The 16,965-nt window shown below is 38.3% G+C and overlaps 1 protein-coding gene across 9 annotated transcripts in view; it reads left to right on the forward strand.

Annotated features, from left to right (window-relative positions):
• Window positions 1-10,990, forward strand: part of EGLN1 (egl-9 family hypoxia inducible factor 1) — a 55,333-nt gene extending 44,343 nt beyond the window's left edge. The window contains exons 2-7 of one of the 9 annotated variants that reach the window (XR_011423793.1): window positions 874-993; window positions 2,590-2,743; window positions 2,826-2,936; window positions 3,742-3,878; window positions 7,083-7,150; window positions 8,471-10,990. Coding sequence is in view for 1 of the 9 variants with exons in the window: in XM_014733482.3 (XP_014588968.2) it covers window positions 874-993; window positions 3,742-3,878; window positions 7,083-7,150; window positions 8,471-8,535 (390 nt within the window). In the remaining 8 variants the exon portion in view is untranslated. Of the gene's footprint in view, window positions 1-873; window positions 994-2,589; window positions 2,754-2,825; window positions 2,937-3,022; window positions 3,077-3,741; window positions 3,879-7,082; window positions 7,151-8,470 lie in introns of those variants that run through there. The other 8 variants (XR_011423795.1, XR_011423794.1, XR_011423796.1 and 5 more) reach the window with 8 other exon arrangements.
• The last annotated feature ends 5,975 nt before the right edge of the window (window positions 10,991-16,965 follow it).

Consider the following 16,965-nt stretch of genomic DNA (forward strand, 5'->3'; position numbering starts at 1 on the left):
GTCTTAGTCACATGCTCATTTATCATTGAGCCTTTTTTTTTTTAAAGATTGGCAGCAGAGCTAACAACTGTTGCCAGTCTTCTTTTTTTTTTCTTTCTGCTTTTTCACCCCAAATCCCCCCAGTACATAGTTGTATATTTTAGTTGTGGGTCCTTCTAGTTGTGGCATGTAGGGCACCGCCTCAGCATGGTGTGATGAGCAGCGCCACGTCCACACCCAGGATACGAACCAGCGAAACTCTGGGCGCCCGAAGCAGAGCGCGCAAACTTAACCACTCAGCCACGGGGCCGGCCCCCTAGCCTTTTTTTTTAAATCATTGACAATAAATGAGTTGAATGCTTGGAGTTGACCTTCTAAATTATGCCTGTCCAAATTGGTACCTTTCAGAGACAGTGTCAGATGGTGTGTTTGGCTGTCAGACAGTAATGTAGGTGTTCTGTGATGAGCTCAGGGAGGGTAGAAGTCTCCCGTGGAGCAGGACAAAAACTCAGTTGATCTTGATTACCAGTATGAGTAAAGATCATGACAGTGGGTTCTGCGATCTTTCTGATCTTTGGGGTTTTAAGCACGGGTAACTGACTTGTGACAGCCAAGTGTTCATAGCAATGTTGTTCTCTGATTCTTCGACGTCAGCCCCATCACTGTGAAGCAGGACTCACCAAGCCTTGGATTGTTTACCAATCTACCTTTGGATTCTTTATAAATGTCAACATAGAATATCTTTACCTCTTCTTTTCTACAAAATAGGGTTTTTATTAGAAGAATTTAAGTGTGGGTCAGAGTGGCCAAAAATCAGAGATCTCTTTTATAAGCTGTTTACCTTTTTTATTCATACTTGGATTTTTAAAATCGTTATTGTTATTATTATTACAGGCTATGGTTGCTTGTTATCCAGGCAATGGAACAGGTTATGTACGCCATGTTGATAATCCAAATGGAGATGGAAGATGTGTGACATGTATATATTATCTTAATAAAGACTGGGATGCCAAGGTATGCAACTTAATTGAGCATTTGTTTTTTTCTCACAAGTATTAAGATTCATACTCCTCACAGGTGAGACTGTCTTTAACAAATGAACAGTTAGAAATTTTTCTCTTAGATTTGTGCCAGTCTCAGGTTTTAGGAGTGGATCTTTGTAAAATGAAATAGTTACTAATACGTTTCAAAAAAAAGAGATTGCCTTATCTTCAGTTATTTAACTTTTACAAAAGTATCTTTATTAAAATATACTACTTTTAATAGTTTCTATAGAAACACTTCTGAGAATAATTGTTTTATAATGGCTTTTGAGGGAGATTATGTATAAATAATTATTATGGATTATTTCCTACTTACTCGTACATTTTATGCTTTGCATTGTTGGAAAGAGGTTATCTGGCATTGGGCTATTGAATGAATATTAGAGGCAGGATTCCTTCTTGCCTTGATTAGAGAAAAACTAAAAGTTTATCAATACTGACAAATCTTATAAAACCAGTTAGAATGTACAATACATTTAATCTCTCTTGTTTTAAATATATATTCCCTTAATATTAGCCTGCATTTCACTTAAATGAGTTAAACTTTAGAAGTATATCATGCATTATTGCATTGGAGGTTGTATAAACTAATTTTTCATTGATTTTTTTAAATCTTTTTTTTTATTTACTTTTATTGAAGCAGTTTATTCAAATAGAAAAGTGAACATAATGTACAGCCCAGTGGATTTCCATGGAGTGAACCTACCTATGTGGCCAGGGTAATTTTTAAAGATCAGCCTTTAAAACAACTCCCCCCCTATACACACACACACACACATATGTACACAGATGGAAACCACCAAGTTTTAAATGTGCAGAAACGTAGTCCTTTCCTAAAAGCATCTCCTAGAACTTAGGATATGCTCCCAGCGCTCCAGTAATCTTTTATACCGTAGTGATGTAAAGAGTTTCCTCTGTCCTGGTCCAAGTGCAAAATTGAGGTGAGTTTTACTGCTAGATAGATTTGGAGGCATTATGTCAACAACCGTGGTTTTTCTGTTATCGCTTTCAAAGTTTGAAATAGAGAAATAAATTTGATAATTCACCGTGAGCCCAACACACAAAACAGATTGGTTAACTCTGGTTAAAACTTAAAAATTTATTTTTTTTCAGATTTTGTGAATATCTAGAAAGCTAGAAATATGTTTAATCAACTCCTAACTTCTGTATTTTGTTCAGTTGTTTCTAGGTTGATCTCCTTTTAATTTTGATAGGACCTAGTCAAGGTCATTAATATATAGTTTTCAAATTTGTACATAAGCAGAAAAAAGTCTTTAGTATTTTTATATGTAGAACTGAAAACTTCCTCTGCAAGATTGCACTGAATATGTGCAGTGTGCTTGACACTGTTCTGGGTACTGGAGGTAGAGCAGAAATAGAAAAGCCCTCCGAAAGCTTCAGATCTACTGGAGGGTGCAGATCAGCAGATTGACAGTTACAGTGGGTTATGCCAGCAGGACACATTGCTGTGGGAGCATGCAGGAGGCTACCTAATTCAGAGGTCAGGGATGTTTTCCCAGAAGAAGATTGGGAAGCTTCAGCTATCTGTCTTTTTCAACATTTTCAGCAGATCACCTGTGATATTCTCAGTGACTCCAGTCAAAGGGAAGCGGGCAGGGGGAAAGAAAAGAAGACATGTTCTCGGTCACAGTTTAGAGGTTCTTTAGATGTTTGGTGAATACCGTGGGAATCACTCTGAACAACACTGGAACCTGAGGAAGGTGGGCAAAGGTACTAAGTAGCTTGAATTTAACCTACTTGAGGATGAGCCTGATAAACAGCTTTTCTAATTTTATGTTCTAGGAATGGGCTCAACCTCTATGACGTCTTTATCAAGTATTAAAGTTCCCTGCAACATAATAGTCTGCCTGCCTAGGAGTTTAGTTTCTCAAGTGTAAACAGCCACTCAGTTGGGTAGGTTTTGCCTCACTTTAATTCCCCCCAGATTATAAATACCATGAGGACAATCTCTCTCTGCATTATTCCCTCTCTGCACCCAGGGCCCACCACAGGTCCCAGAAGAATAGATACTCAGTCAATGTTGGAATGAATAGGTGAGTCCATATAATCCCAAATAGAGAAGGAAATATAATTTGGCAAACAGTAATATTCCTGTCTAGATGGAATCCAGTTTTATCAATGTGTCAGGCCCAGTCTGGAAAGGAAGAGCTGCAGTTTCTGATAACGACCATGATAATGATGATGATGATGATGATGATAAATGGTGACACTTTCTACTGATATATTGAATTCTTTAAATAAGAGGCATTACATTTATGACTGTCCTGTTAATTATCTGTTGAACTTTAAAATATGATGAACTATTTATGTGATATACTTAACCATCTGTAGTAATTTAATCAAGAAGATTTAAAATGGATACATTTTTAAGAGTAGATTAAGCAAATCAGTAGCATACATAAATAAATGTTTACTAGTTTTTAAAACTTCCAAGTGTCATTTTAAGACTTATGAATTCGATAAGTTTCATATGTTTTATCAAGTATTTACAAAAATCTCTGAAACAAGAAATGAATTTTTCCTTGTATCAGTGTATGTACTTGGAATCTCAGCTCACCTTCATACCTTGTTAATTGAGATATATTTATGAATAATCCAATTAAGAATTTTGATTCACTGATAGGGTCTTTTTCCTCCCTGAATTTAATTTTGTAGCATTCTTGTTTACTCATACTTACGTATTTGGCTCTTTTCCTAGGTAAGTGGAGGTATACTTCGAATTTTTCCAGAAGGCAAAGCCCAGTTTGCTGACATTGAACCCAAATTTGATAGACTGCTGTTTTTCTGGTCTGACCGTCGCAACCCTCATGAAGTACAACCAGCATATGCTACAAGGTAGTATTGCTTTTAAGAAAAAATTGGTAAAGAGTATGATAGGATAGGAGGGGATAGATAGGATAAACTTGAAAGTTTTCTAATGAGTATCTTCCTGTTCTTCAGCTACCTTTATCATAATGCTTCAGTCATAACTGTTTTAATTTGAATAGTTTTATAAGATTGATTCACAGTTAGTACTGACTGTGACTTTCTTTGCAAAGCCACTCCTTGTTTGGGGTAAGAAATTGAAGCACAGGCCTTCTCGTCTTTCCAGCTCTGTCTCCTTGTTGTGTGCATCTCTTAACTACTATCTAGTCCCTGATTTTGTGAGAGTATTCATTTGGGGGATAGAAAAATTACTTGGAGAAGGAAAAGGGCAGCTTTTTGAAAGGTGGTAAGGGGGAGAAGGAGAGGGATGTTGTAGAAAAATGATAAGAGTAGAAAAGTAAGAGGTAACCAGAGAGTAGAAATGAAGAGAAAAAAGAATAGAGGAAAGAAAAGTAGAGAAAAGGTTGCCCATGGGTGGGAGTTAATGTTAGAAAAATAATCCTTCAGCTTTAATAGAAGCATCTGCGAGGCTCATTACTCTCTTTTTCTTCATTATACTCTTTTTCTACAATTTTTTGTATTCTAAACCTATTATGTTTAATGTATTCTTTAAAATTTTTTTTTTTACCATTTACTATGACCCAATTAAAATGTTAAGTCTGTTAAAATGGAGAATGTTACAGACATTGTTATAAAAATAAATATTTCTAGAAAAATAGTACTGCTTTTTAAATATCTATTTTTTATTATAGAAAGGACTTCGAACCTTACGATAGTGAATTACTGACCTGCAGTTGCTTAGATCTGGTGAGAAGAGGCATACCCTTAGATACACTGGGAGAAGAACTGGCTTTTAATAATGATGTTAGAGGTTGGCCAGCCTTTGATGAGGTTCAAATTCTAAAGACTCTGTTGTCACCTCTCCCTTTTTCTTGCTTATTTCTGAGTCATGTTGCCTTCAGCCCTAACTCACATAGTGAGTAGCAAGCTGAGCAGTTTGCAACTAGAGATCATAAGAAGCCATGAATGGAAACCAGGGGGCTCCTGTCACATCACATGATATCCATTCCGAATCCCCATCTCTCCTCTCAGCATCTCAGCGCCGTCTCTAACCTGACTGCTCCGTTAGAACCTTTTCTGACCTGGAAACCACATCAGAGACCTTCCCTTTTGTGGAATCTTGAGTATGGTCTGGTCGTATCCTTTCTAGATGAAGAGATAAGCATTTTTAGGTAGGAAATAAATGCCAAACAATTACAGAAGATACGTGCTACAGGAGTTTGGAGGAGGGAGAAAGTGGTATTAAATTGGAATACATGGGTCAGGTGTCACATTGAAGAGAGGAGCTCAGCTGAGCCTAGAATGATGAGAAGCAAGAGGAGTACCATAGTGTTAGTAAAGCCCTGGGAGAAAAGGGCAGGATTGTTCGAGTTACAGTACAGAAGTTCATGTGAGGAGAAGGATTCTTTAAATGGGAGATAAACCAGGATAAGTAGAACAACATCCAGTATTTACAGTTTTTTTCTGGTAAGAACTTAGGGCATGAAGGGAGGTTAATCTAGGTAGTAGAACCCTGATTTCTAAGTAACTAAAAGTTTGGGGCATGAGCAAGAGATAGAAAATGATTTGTCTGTGCACCTTTCCCATTACCAAGGCCACCTGGAAAAATAAAAGAGGCTACGTGGTAAGAAAGGTGCTGGAGCTCTGGAAAGAGCAGAATGTGAAAGTCAGGAGGCCAGTATTGACCTCAGCTTTGTCATTCACCAGCTGAGTGATCTCTGGGCCTCAGTGTCCCCAGTTGTCCAAACTCCTAGACTCGGACTCTACTCTGCCTTTGACTCTTCAAATATGTTACATGATTTAGTTCTGTCACATTTACTGGTTCTTTTTGGATCAGCATTGCTTCAGTGACCACTGGCCAGAATCTGCAAGATACTTTAACTAATTTCTATATTCCACTAATGGAACCATGTTCCACTCAATCATTTGTAGCATGTTTTCATTTCTTATAGTGTGTGTACATTTTCCCTGTTACTGGTACCAAAAGGGGTAACTCTGTGCTTTGTAGTATTTAATAAACCAGAGATTGCTCATTTATTTGTGGAATGAGATATTCCAAATAAGGGAAATTTTCAGAAAAATGAAGTTTAGCTAAACTTTAAATGTCAGGACATAGTATAATTGTTTTGATTAAAAAATTCTTAGCATAATTTAACTCTTTCTTGATGATTGCAGGTTATAAAATTCTTTGGTATAATAAAGTGATGTCTTTCAAAGCTGAGACTATTAGCCCTCCCTTTCACTAAAGGGCCTGCACCTTCAGTTCTTTTCTGTTTCTCTTCTCTTCTTTTAGAACTTACGCTTTTTCTGTAACAGCCATTCTTTTACCTTCTTATTGTCTGTTTCTGATCTGCTATGGGCTTGCAAAACAGATAATCAAATAGGTTAAGTAGGTATTAAGAAAGTCATAAGGGGCCAGCCACCTGGCCTAGAGGTTAAGATCGGTGCGCTCCACTTCAGCAGCCTGGGTTTGGTTCCTGGGCATGGACCTACACCACTCATCGGCAGCCATCCTGTGGCAGTGACCCACATACAAAACAGAGGAAGATTGGCACAGGTGTTAGGTCAGGATGGAGCTTCCTCAAGCAAAAAAAAAAAAATCATAAAAACTCATCAACTGGAGCCAGCCTTGTGCCTGAGTAGTTAAGTTTGTGTGCTCCACTTTGGCATTCCAGGGTTTCACTGGTTCAGATCCTGGACACAGACCTAGCACCACTCATCAAGCCATGCTGAGGCAGCATCCCACACAGCACAACTAGAAGGACCCACAACTAGAATATATGACTGTGTACTGGGGGAGTTTGAGGAGGAGGAGAAGAAAAAAGACTAAAGAAAAAAAGATTGACAACAGATGTTAGCTCAGGTGCCAATCTTAAAAAAGAAAAAAATCATCAACTTCGTGATATCAATTTTAGCTTCTCCTGGTTCTCTGCTATACTCTTGAGCACTGAGGTTACTGGATAAGTGGGTTATTACTGTACTCATTTATCCTCTGACACCATTCCAGTTTAGGCATTATTTTGGCATTATGAGTTTTAGTAGACCTTTGCAACAGCATACTACTTTTGTCCCCCCAGTGTGATCATTCTTACCGTGTTCTGAATTTTCTTTTAGGTACGCAATCACTGTTTGGTATTTTGATGCAGATGAGAGAGCCCGTGCTAAAGTAAAATATCTAACAGGTAAACATGATTTGGGGCAGGGTGTGCTGGAAGGAAAGTGCCTGCAGTCAGGCAGTGCTTTCAGGGAATGCAAATGCAGTCTTTATTAACGTCATCAAGACTTGCTCCTTGTTTTTGTCAAATTCCTTCATTCCCTTATTTAAAAGAGGGCTTCTCTTAAGTCATCTTCATTGTTATCTTTAATCAACAAAATTGTCCCAAGATTAGGAAAGTTTGAGGCAAAGAAGTCTGAGAAAAATTATTCAAATACAAGCTGATTTTTTCTGTGATTATCCTTTTCAGTCACGGGCTGCTGAGCTCTGGATAACCGCCATCTAGCTTCCTTTCCTTCTCCCATTAGAAGGAAGGTAATATCCTTTCCCTTTAAATCTACATGCTCTAAAGAATACTCCAGGTCTTCCACATTGAATGTGGACGTGAAGAAAATTAATAGAAAAGAGATGAATTGAAATGCCAAAATCCCTAAATCAGACAGGCATGGAGAGGCCATATCTGCCCATAGTGTCCACAGGTCAGCACACTTTTCCTAAATCTGAAGGTCCTTCAGTATGCCCGTTCCCCGCCCCCACTTATGGACTGCCTAGAGCAGTGGGTCTTAGTTTTCTGATAGACCGCTTACGTGTCTTTTTCTTTAAGCCTACCTTAGATCTCCAAAAGTCTGCTCACTGTTCACATTGCTGATTAACTAGCTGTATTTTCATGAGCCGCTGATAATCTCACATCAATCTTTTATAAAACTATAGAAAGTCTATGTTCATCAGGCTGACCTGGTGGCGCAGTGGTTAAGTTTGCATGCTCCGCTTGGCAGCCCAGGGTTCATGGGGTCCCTGGCGTGGACCTACATACCGCTCATCAAGCCATGCTGTGGCAGCGTCCCCCATACAAAATAGAGGAGGATTGGCTACAGATGTTAGCTCAGGGCCAATCTTCCCCACACACACACACACACACAAAGTATGTTCATGCATTTTCTGTGTATTTTTAAAGTCATTATTTGTGGCAGAAGCCTAGTAGTGTGCTTTGAGTGAGACTTAACACACTGTTATTTTATAGCAATTCAAGTTACTTTTAAAATACAAAGGAGACAAAATCATTCTCTCGGAGTAGAGAATGGTTTTTCCCTTTGAAGGTTTACTAGTTCAGAGTAACACATTCATCATAATACAGTGCTGAGGGTAGGTTTTGGAAGTACAAGTGTGATAGTTTTCAGAAAGTGGAAACTTTGTGCATACTGGTAGGAACTCAGTGGGAAGAAGTAACAGAAGCTCTCTGGTACTGAATGAATGAATGAATTTTTTTTTTTTTTTTTTTACCTTGCAGGTGAAAAAGGTGTGAGGGTTGAACTCAATAAACCTTCTGATTCAATCACTAAAGACGTCTTATAGAGCCTTTGATCCAGCAATACCCCACTTCACCTACAATAATTGTTGACGCTGTTAACTTGTGAATATGAATAAATGGGATAAAGAAAAATAGATAACCAGTTGGCATTTTAATAAGGAAACAGAAACAACTTTTTTGTGTTGCATCAAAAAGAAGATTTTAACTCTGTGGCTTTGTACTGCATGATTGACTCCAAACCTGTGATTGCTGATGGGAAGAATATAAGCTATCAACTGAAAATGGTATTTACATCTGGACGTGAAATAAGTGAAATAAGTGCCCTAGGTAGAACTTTTTCATTCTTATATTTTGCCAGATCTGTCATCTAACTGAGTTCATTTCATCTCTCCCTTTTTTATATAGTCAAGTTTGAATTTGAAGTAATTTTTGTATGATCAGGTACAATTTATCAAAACTGAATTGAGAAAAAATTACAACATTATTCCCCAAGATAGCATCAATCTATTTTTGTAAACCTCTTCGTACTATTAAATTTTGCTCTAAAAGACCTCTTATAATGATTGTTGCCAGTGACTGATGATTATTTAATTTTCTTTTTGCTTAAAATAAGAAAAGGTGCACTTTAATTACCAACTGAAAAATCAGATTTTCTAGTCCTGTCTTAAACTAATTTGAACTCTTAAAGATTGCTGCTGTCATTTTTTTGACATCGTTAATAATGAAACATAACAGTAAAACCATCACCATTTACTACCAATAACTTTTAGTTCATGTTTTATAAGAAAAAATATGGTGGGCAGGTTTTATCTTTTAAGTTAAATTTTTTTAAGAACTAAAGTGACTGGCACTAAATGAACTTGAGGTTATCCTCAGCATCAAGTTCCCAAGATAAAGGGCTTTCTTATGCTTTCAGGTGTATCCTATAGATGTAAAGATAATGTCCTCATTCCTCAGACTTTTCCTTTTGCTTCCCGTCACGTTGCTTGTACTCCCAATTTTGCTGTTATGTTTTCTTCCTACTCCTGTGACCCATCTGATCTGCAGATGAGACCTCGTTTCTGTCGGATAGCATCAAGGGGAGACTGTACATCGAGACTGAACTGTGTTGTTACGACTTCACGTTAGTGACTCCTCAGACCTTGCGAGGCATTCCCCACACGAGATGCTGGCCTCTTTGTCAGTACTGAAAGATGGATGTTTAGCTTAAAAACAAAAACAAAAGCGAAAAACCGGATAATTTTATTTTTATGTTTTATGAGTTTTCTTTTTTACTTTTCAGAAAAAGAGGGAATATTAAAAAAATCACACAAGGCCTCCCAGACTTCTGGTATTTAATGTATGAATTGGGATGGATGTCTTAGACTTCGATTTCCTAGACTCTTTAGCGAAGCCCAAAGGGTGGTATCCATGTTTTGCATGAATTTTGGGTGTGAGACCTTGCCCACTTCAGTTTTCTATCTCTGTCCTTGATCTTCTTTGCCAAAATAATGTGAGTGTACAGAAATATTTCTGTATATTTCAACTTTTGACAGTTTTAGCATCTGTATAGTTTTTATTCAATTAGAGACCTTTTCTATGGAAAGCTCAGTAATTTTTATTAAAAGATTGCTATTGTTCATGTAAAACATGAAAAAAAATTTAGTGAAACTGACAGTCTGGACCTAGGGTGGGATTAAATATTCAGTATTCTGATCTCATTCAGGAGAACTTGCAGGAGAAAGTTATAGTTTATTGTTGTTTTTCCTTGCCCATGTTCAGTTTTGTTCCGCTTCCTCTCCTTGTTCCAGATAATACAATGTAACATCTCTACAGTAAGTGCCTCTGCCAGCCCGCCCTGGGAGTGCGAGTTGTCTCTGCCATCTGGTCTGCAGTGCAGTGCGCTGCGCTAGGCCACAGCTCCAAAGCACCGTCATTTGTAGGTCTGGTAGAAATTGCATTCTGTTGACGGGAGATTTGTTTGTCAAGGTGTACAGCAGCAGCCTTTTATCTGGGAGCCCCTGTGTCATTCAAATGTGTATCTCTGCAGTTGTGCAAAGTGTCAGATTCTACTATCTGTGGGTTGTGCTTGCCAGACAGATCTTAAATTTTGTACTTTTTGGAAAAGTTTATATAATTTCTTGGAGATTATTGTGAAAGGATCAAGAAATCAGGATAGCCATTTCTTTAATATCCACTTAAAATCTGTTCTTTTCATGTTAGTGGGACCGTTAACTTGTCACCAAGCAGGAGTCTATTTAAAACAAAATTTAAAACTGTTGTGGCCTATATGTGTTTAATCCTGGTTAAAGATAAAGCTTCTAATGCTGTTTTTATTCAACACATTAACCAGCTGTAAAACATAGACCTTTATCACAGCAGGCAAAGAATTTCAGGATTCATATACAGATAGACTATAAAGTCATGTAATTTGAAAAGCAGTGTTTCATTATGAAAGAGCTCTCAACTTGCTTGTAAAGCTAATCTAATTAAAAAGATGTATAAATGTTCTTGAAAAAACTATGGTTGTTATTTCCAGCTGTCTTTTTTTTTTTTGCTTAATCTTTTATCATACACTGACTTTCTTAATGGGCCCTTCCATCTGGTAATGTGCTTTTCTATCACACATCTCTGGCTTAGTCCAGAACATTTGGTATTATGTTTTATAAATGAAACAAGAGAAAGAGAGGAAACAGTAAACATAGGAGTCCAACAATTTTAGAAATACCCTGGAGGTAACTGGACTGTCCGTGGGATCCATGAGCTCCGCGTTTGGATTCTCAACGTTTGGATTCTTGCCTTTTTAATAGGATTTTAAAAATTACTCTAACACTCATGCTGTTGAGCATATCTGTATCACCCCTCTGCTGCAAAAAGGAGGGGGCATTAGGCATTTATCTCGGATTGTCACAGGTGTCCTATGTGTGTATGCAAGAAAGTTTCGTTTCTGTGGTCATAACTAAAATATAAGAGCTTTTATGATGTGTGATCAATACACATGTTCATTTATCTCTCATTTAAATTTTTTTTCCAACCTATCTTAGGGCATTTGGGAATTGTACTGAAATATAGCTGAGTGGATTAAAGGAGAGGGCAAGTGAGTTAGAGATGAAGGCTAATGAAACTGGACAGTGTAGAAAAAAGAACATTCTTTTCATGGTCACCAGCAAGTAAATTTCACCTGAAATACAGGGATGCTTAAGGATATACCACTGGACCAATGATAGGTATAAAGGCATGGCCTCATGAGCTGGAAAGAATTTTATAAGTCGAAAACATGTAAATATAAACCGTGAGGCAGGGAGAGCCTAAACAGCTGCAGTCAGCTAAAGCTCTTTATCACGTGAATAATGTTTGAACTCTGAACAAGGTGTCATAAAGGCTATTGGATAAGGTCTTCCTTTCACTGAGATTAGGATTTTCTTCTGTCAAAATTACTATATTTCTATGGTGTTCTATAAAATACCTTTACATCTTTTTCTCAAAACAAAGGAGCCAGAGCAAGCTTTATGTCCATTTACAATTAGAGCAGGATCAGAGACGTGACTTGCTGACAGTCACATCGTTAGTACATGGTAGAGAGCCAGGCCTTGAATACAGGCTTTCCTTTTCTTGTTTAATCGTTTTTAAGTCAAAGTTATACATGCACATGCACCTAAGTCAACATATTCTATAAGGGTTAAGGAAAATAGCCTCTCGTGTTCTTCTCCCGAGAACAAATTTTGACTCTTTCAAGTGATTCTTTGGGTATCTGTCTGATTAGTTCTAAATAGCGTAATTACATCACTTCATCTTGATTTTTCAGTGTTAGCCATTATCTACTAACTTCTCCACATGGAAGATAAGAGTGTGGGTCTCTCTCCAGCCCTTTTCACCATCCCTTCCACACGTGTACAAGAACACTTCCATGTCCCCTGATCTTATAAGGTCATTTGTAACTGAGGTTGGTTAATAGTTAAACTATCTTTGCTATTCACATCTGAGATACAGAATAAACCATGATGGCTTTTCTTCCACAACTGACTATTTCCCTAAAGTCTTCATCTTTCATTTCCCTGTGGCGTCCGACCTGCAGGGGTCTGGGGCCATTGCCCTTTCTGCCTGGGACACAGCTGTCTGTCTGCCTCAGATCCCCTTCCCCCTTGTTCGGAGAGCCCACTACCACTCTTTGTGTTGGCTCTCCTGTTTCCTGGATCATGTCTTCCTCTTTCTTTGTTTACTTCCTCAATCTGGTGGAGCATGTGCTTCACTATTTCCTGTGAAAGTATGTGGGTGGTGAATTTTCTGAGACCAATGTCTTTTTACCCTCCCACTTAATTGGTAACTTGCCTGAGTTCAGAATTCTAGTTTGGAAATCATTTACCTTAAGAATTTTTAAGGCATTGCCTCACTGGTTCTAGGTTCCAGCGTGGATTCTAAGCAATCTGAAGCCTTTCCTATTCCTAATTCTTTGAATGTAAGCTGCTTTGTCCCTGTGGAAGCTCATAGAATTATTCTTTGTCCCCAGGGCTCTGTGTGCTTCAGTGAGTGCCTGTTCTCAGCCAGCATGGTAGGCACGCAAACTGTAAATTCATGCCCTACACTTGGGGACGTTTTCTTAAATAATTACGTTCATTATTTCTCCCCTCCCATCTCTCTGCTCTTTCTGGAACTCCTGTTGTTCAGAAAGTGCATCCACTGGTTCAAGCCTGTTAATTTCTTCTAGTTACTATGTGTCTCTGTCCTTTGGAGACATCTGTTTTCCAGTTCTCCCAGTGAGGGTTTCATGTCTGCTATCAGGTTTTTAATTTTCAAGAGCTCTCTTCTGTTCTCCAAAGTTTTTTAATATATAACATTCCGTCCTATTTATTAGATGCAGTATTTGTTTTAATTTTTGTCCTTCATAATAGAAGTTTTCCTTACATTATATGTCGGGTAATTCTTGTTTGTGTGTTCATATTTAAGGGGAAGTACTTGGGCTCCTGGTTTTGTAAGAAATATTGGCAGTTGCCTAAATCTAAATCTCTTTCATAATTTCCCAACACCATACAGACAAGAACAAAGTCATCTGTAATCCATACCTGCAGCATAACTGTGAGTCACAGAAGAAAGGTCAGCTTCTGTGAAAGCAGAGAAATAAGCATCTGAAACTAGAGTCTGCATCAGAAGTCATGGAAAGCAGAGTCAGGTGGAGACTGTATGGTTAAAGGATGAGGGCAATGAGGCCTAGTAGGAGCAGTACACATGGAAAAACGGACCCACCACGTATGATGGAAAATACTAACGGTTCTGACACCGGTGCATCAGAGCACTGGCCATTGGGGCATCAAGAGGAAGATGTTTGAAGTTCATGAGATTGAAGATGGCCATTTGGGGAAGGTACCATTTCTGGGAGGGGGGAGATGGCTTCTGGAGGCTTGATGATAAAGTGAAAGAAGGAAGCAAGGGTCTTAACAGGAAAAAAAAATTAGAGAATCAGAAGAGACACAAACCTCATAAAAGTGTCCCATCTCATAAAAGTGTCATCTCTGAGAAATACTGCATTTCACTGTACCAACAGAAAAGAACATTCTTGAATCAGAAACCTGGTAAGCCACACAAACCCGTCATCCCCGCCTATACAGAACCAACTGTTTTTGCAAGTCAAGGAAAATAATACCTTTCAAAATGAGCAGAAAAGGAAGACAACATCTATAAATACCACTATAAGAAGAAAACAAAGTGAGAATTAACAGCTGATGAAAATTCTCCTCAACCATGAGGCAGAAGAAAACTGCAACAATATCCAGTCCAAATTAAACATCCTTAAACAGGACTTTGTAGAAATAAAAATTAACACTTGCAATTAGAACAAAAATGGGCCAAAAGAAGAAAAAGTCCTCAGGAAGATGTGAAACAAGAGTTGACGTTGGGGCCGGCCTCGGGGCCAAATGGCTATGTTCACATGCTCTGCTTTGGCCGCCCAGGGTTCCCACAGCTCAGATCCTGGGTGCAGACCTAGCACTGCTCATTAAGCCACACTGAGGCAGCGTCCCACATGCCACAACCAGACGGACCCACAACTAAAATATACAGCTATCTACTGGGGGGCTTTGGGGAGAAGAAGGAAAAATAAAAAAAAAAAAAAATCTTTAAAAAAGTTGATGTAAATCAGCAAAGAAATTGAAATAGACAAAATTATCTCAAATTAAGATTAAATTATGGGGCCGGCTCCGTGGCCGAGTGGTTACATTCGCATGCTCTGCTGCGGCGGCCCAAGGTTCGGATCCTGGGCTCAGACATGGCACCACTCATCAGCCCACGTTGAGGCGGCATCCCACATCCCACAACTAGAAGGACCTCCAACTAAGATATACAACTGTGTACAGGCGGGGTTTGGGCAGATAAAGCAGAAAAAAAAAAAAAAAGATTGGCAACAGTTGTTAGCCCAGGTGTCAATCCTTAAAAAAAAAAAAAGATTGGCAACAGTTGTTAGCCTAGGTGCCAATCTTTAAAAAAAATAAATTATAAGGTGCCCAAGGAAGAACAGATTCGACTGAAAATATAATGAGGGGCATTAAAAAAAAGTAGGAAAACAGCCAAGAGTACCAAACAAAATAGTTACAAAGAATAAGTAGAATGGACACACACACGTACGTATGCATTGTGGTATGCTTACACAATGAAATACTATACAGCAATGAGAATGAACAATCTACAAACACACAATAGGGATGACTCTCACAGACGTCATGTTGAGAAGCTAGACTCCATCCTCACCTCATGGATCCTGTGGAGGTGGCTATCTGAATATCTAGTGTTAAGAATGCAAATGAACAAGTACGTGTGGGTGCATCTTACTTCCTAAGTGAGTTACTGGAAACCATTTATATATGTGTGTATGTATGTGTATATATATGTACACACACATTTATATTTATCCATTGAATTATTTTAAGTGTATACAAATACATAAAAGAATCCTGTGAGGAATGTTTTGTAAAAAAGACATACCCTCCCAGTTTCTTTGATGTAGATGCAGATTTTCATATATTTAGTTTGCAAGGAATGCTTATCACCTGGAATGATTTAGGTCTTAATAGTATTCTAGCTTGTGCTACAACTAGAAGGACCTGCAACTAAGATATACAACTATATACCAGGGGGGATTTGGGGAGATAAAGCATAAAAAAAAAAAAGATCGGCAACAATTGTTAGCTCAGGTGGCAATCTTTTAAAAAAAAAAAGTATTCTAGCTTGAAAATACACAAACTTTGATTCTTAAGAGAAGTATGGAGAAGAGTCAGTGTTCATTAAGGTGTTTTTTAAAAGCAGCCAATAATGGAACTTGAGAAACGCCTAGCCATTTCATTAACACCAAGAATCTAAGAGGCTCTTCTTTGTTCTATTAGACCTTTGATATAGGGGTGAAGGATGTTATTTATGTCCTAGGAAGCTTTCAGACAGTAATCTAGACCCTAAAGAGCAAAGTGATGTTTAGACATAGTCAAAGGAAGTGTACTATAATTTCAGAAATAGTATGAAAGTGTAGGTCTTGCCTTGTCTAGAAGACTTCCCTTTGGGAATTACCATGTTTTGCCATATAGGGGTACTGGTCTCTTTCTTGCAGAAGACTTGAGTATTACGTTAGTGTTCAGACTGAAAGGTGAAATGAAAACACATGAGAGATTAAGGTGTCCTTGTGTTTTTTCCTTTTTCTTCCCAAAGCCCCTTGGTACATAGTTGTATATTTTTAGTTGTGGGTCCTTCTAGTTGTGGCATGTGGGACGATACCTCAGCATGGCTTGACGAGCGGTGCCATGGCCGCACCCAGGATCTGAACCAGCGAAACCATGGGCCGCTGAAGCGGAGCGCACGAACTTAACCGCTTGGCTACAGGGCTGGCCCCTAAGGTGTCCTTGTTTATTTAAACAAGCATGCACGCTTGGCCTGCTGTGTCCCCCCTCACAGAACTTAAGATCATAACCTATCCTTTCCTATGAATCAAAACTGGCAATTGTTCCGGCTGTTGGCAAGTTTCTCTTGTTCACTGGCTCTGCTTTGCCCTCTATTTTTCAGAGAAGTTTAATTTATCAAGAGCGCCACCTGGTGTTCAGTAAGCAAAAAGGTAAATCTTTTGGTAGTTTTAGCACCAGTGCTGAAGAAAGCAAAGAGCAGCTTGTTTCTGTAGTACAATATACAACACTGTAAACTTTAAAAATGATGTGGTTCCAGAATCACCTAAGATCAACTCTTTTACTTTTCATTTCAAAAGATAACATGATGAAGTGTGTAATCAAATAACTTCTGACATTCCAGTGGAATGTTAGAAAAAGTAAAAGAAAGTCAGAGCTAATCTCCACATGGCATGCTTTTCTATAAATTTCAACTCCTTAGGCAGTCTGATCTGTAATAATAGTCATATTAGTTTCACTTCATTTGGTGGAAATGCTGCCAGTCAACAACTACAACAAATTGCTAAAAAGGCAACAATAGCCTCAAGGAGAAAAAAATCCAAAGAATAACAGGAAACCATT

This window comes from Equus caballus, chromosome 1 (genome assembly GCF_041296265.1).
Source record: "Equus caballus isolate H_3958 breed thoroughbred chromosome 1, TB-T2T, whole genome shotgun sequence".
NCBI classification, from domain to species: Eukaryota; Metazoa; Chordata; class Mammalia; order Perissodactyla; family Equidae; genus Equus; species Equus caballus.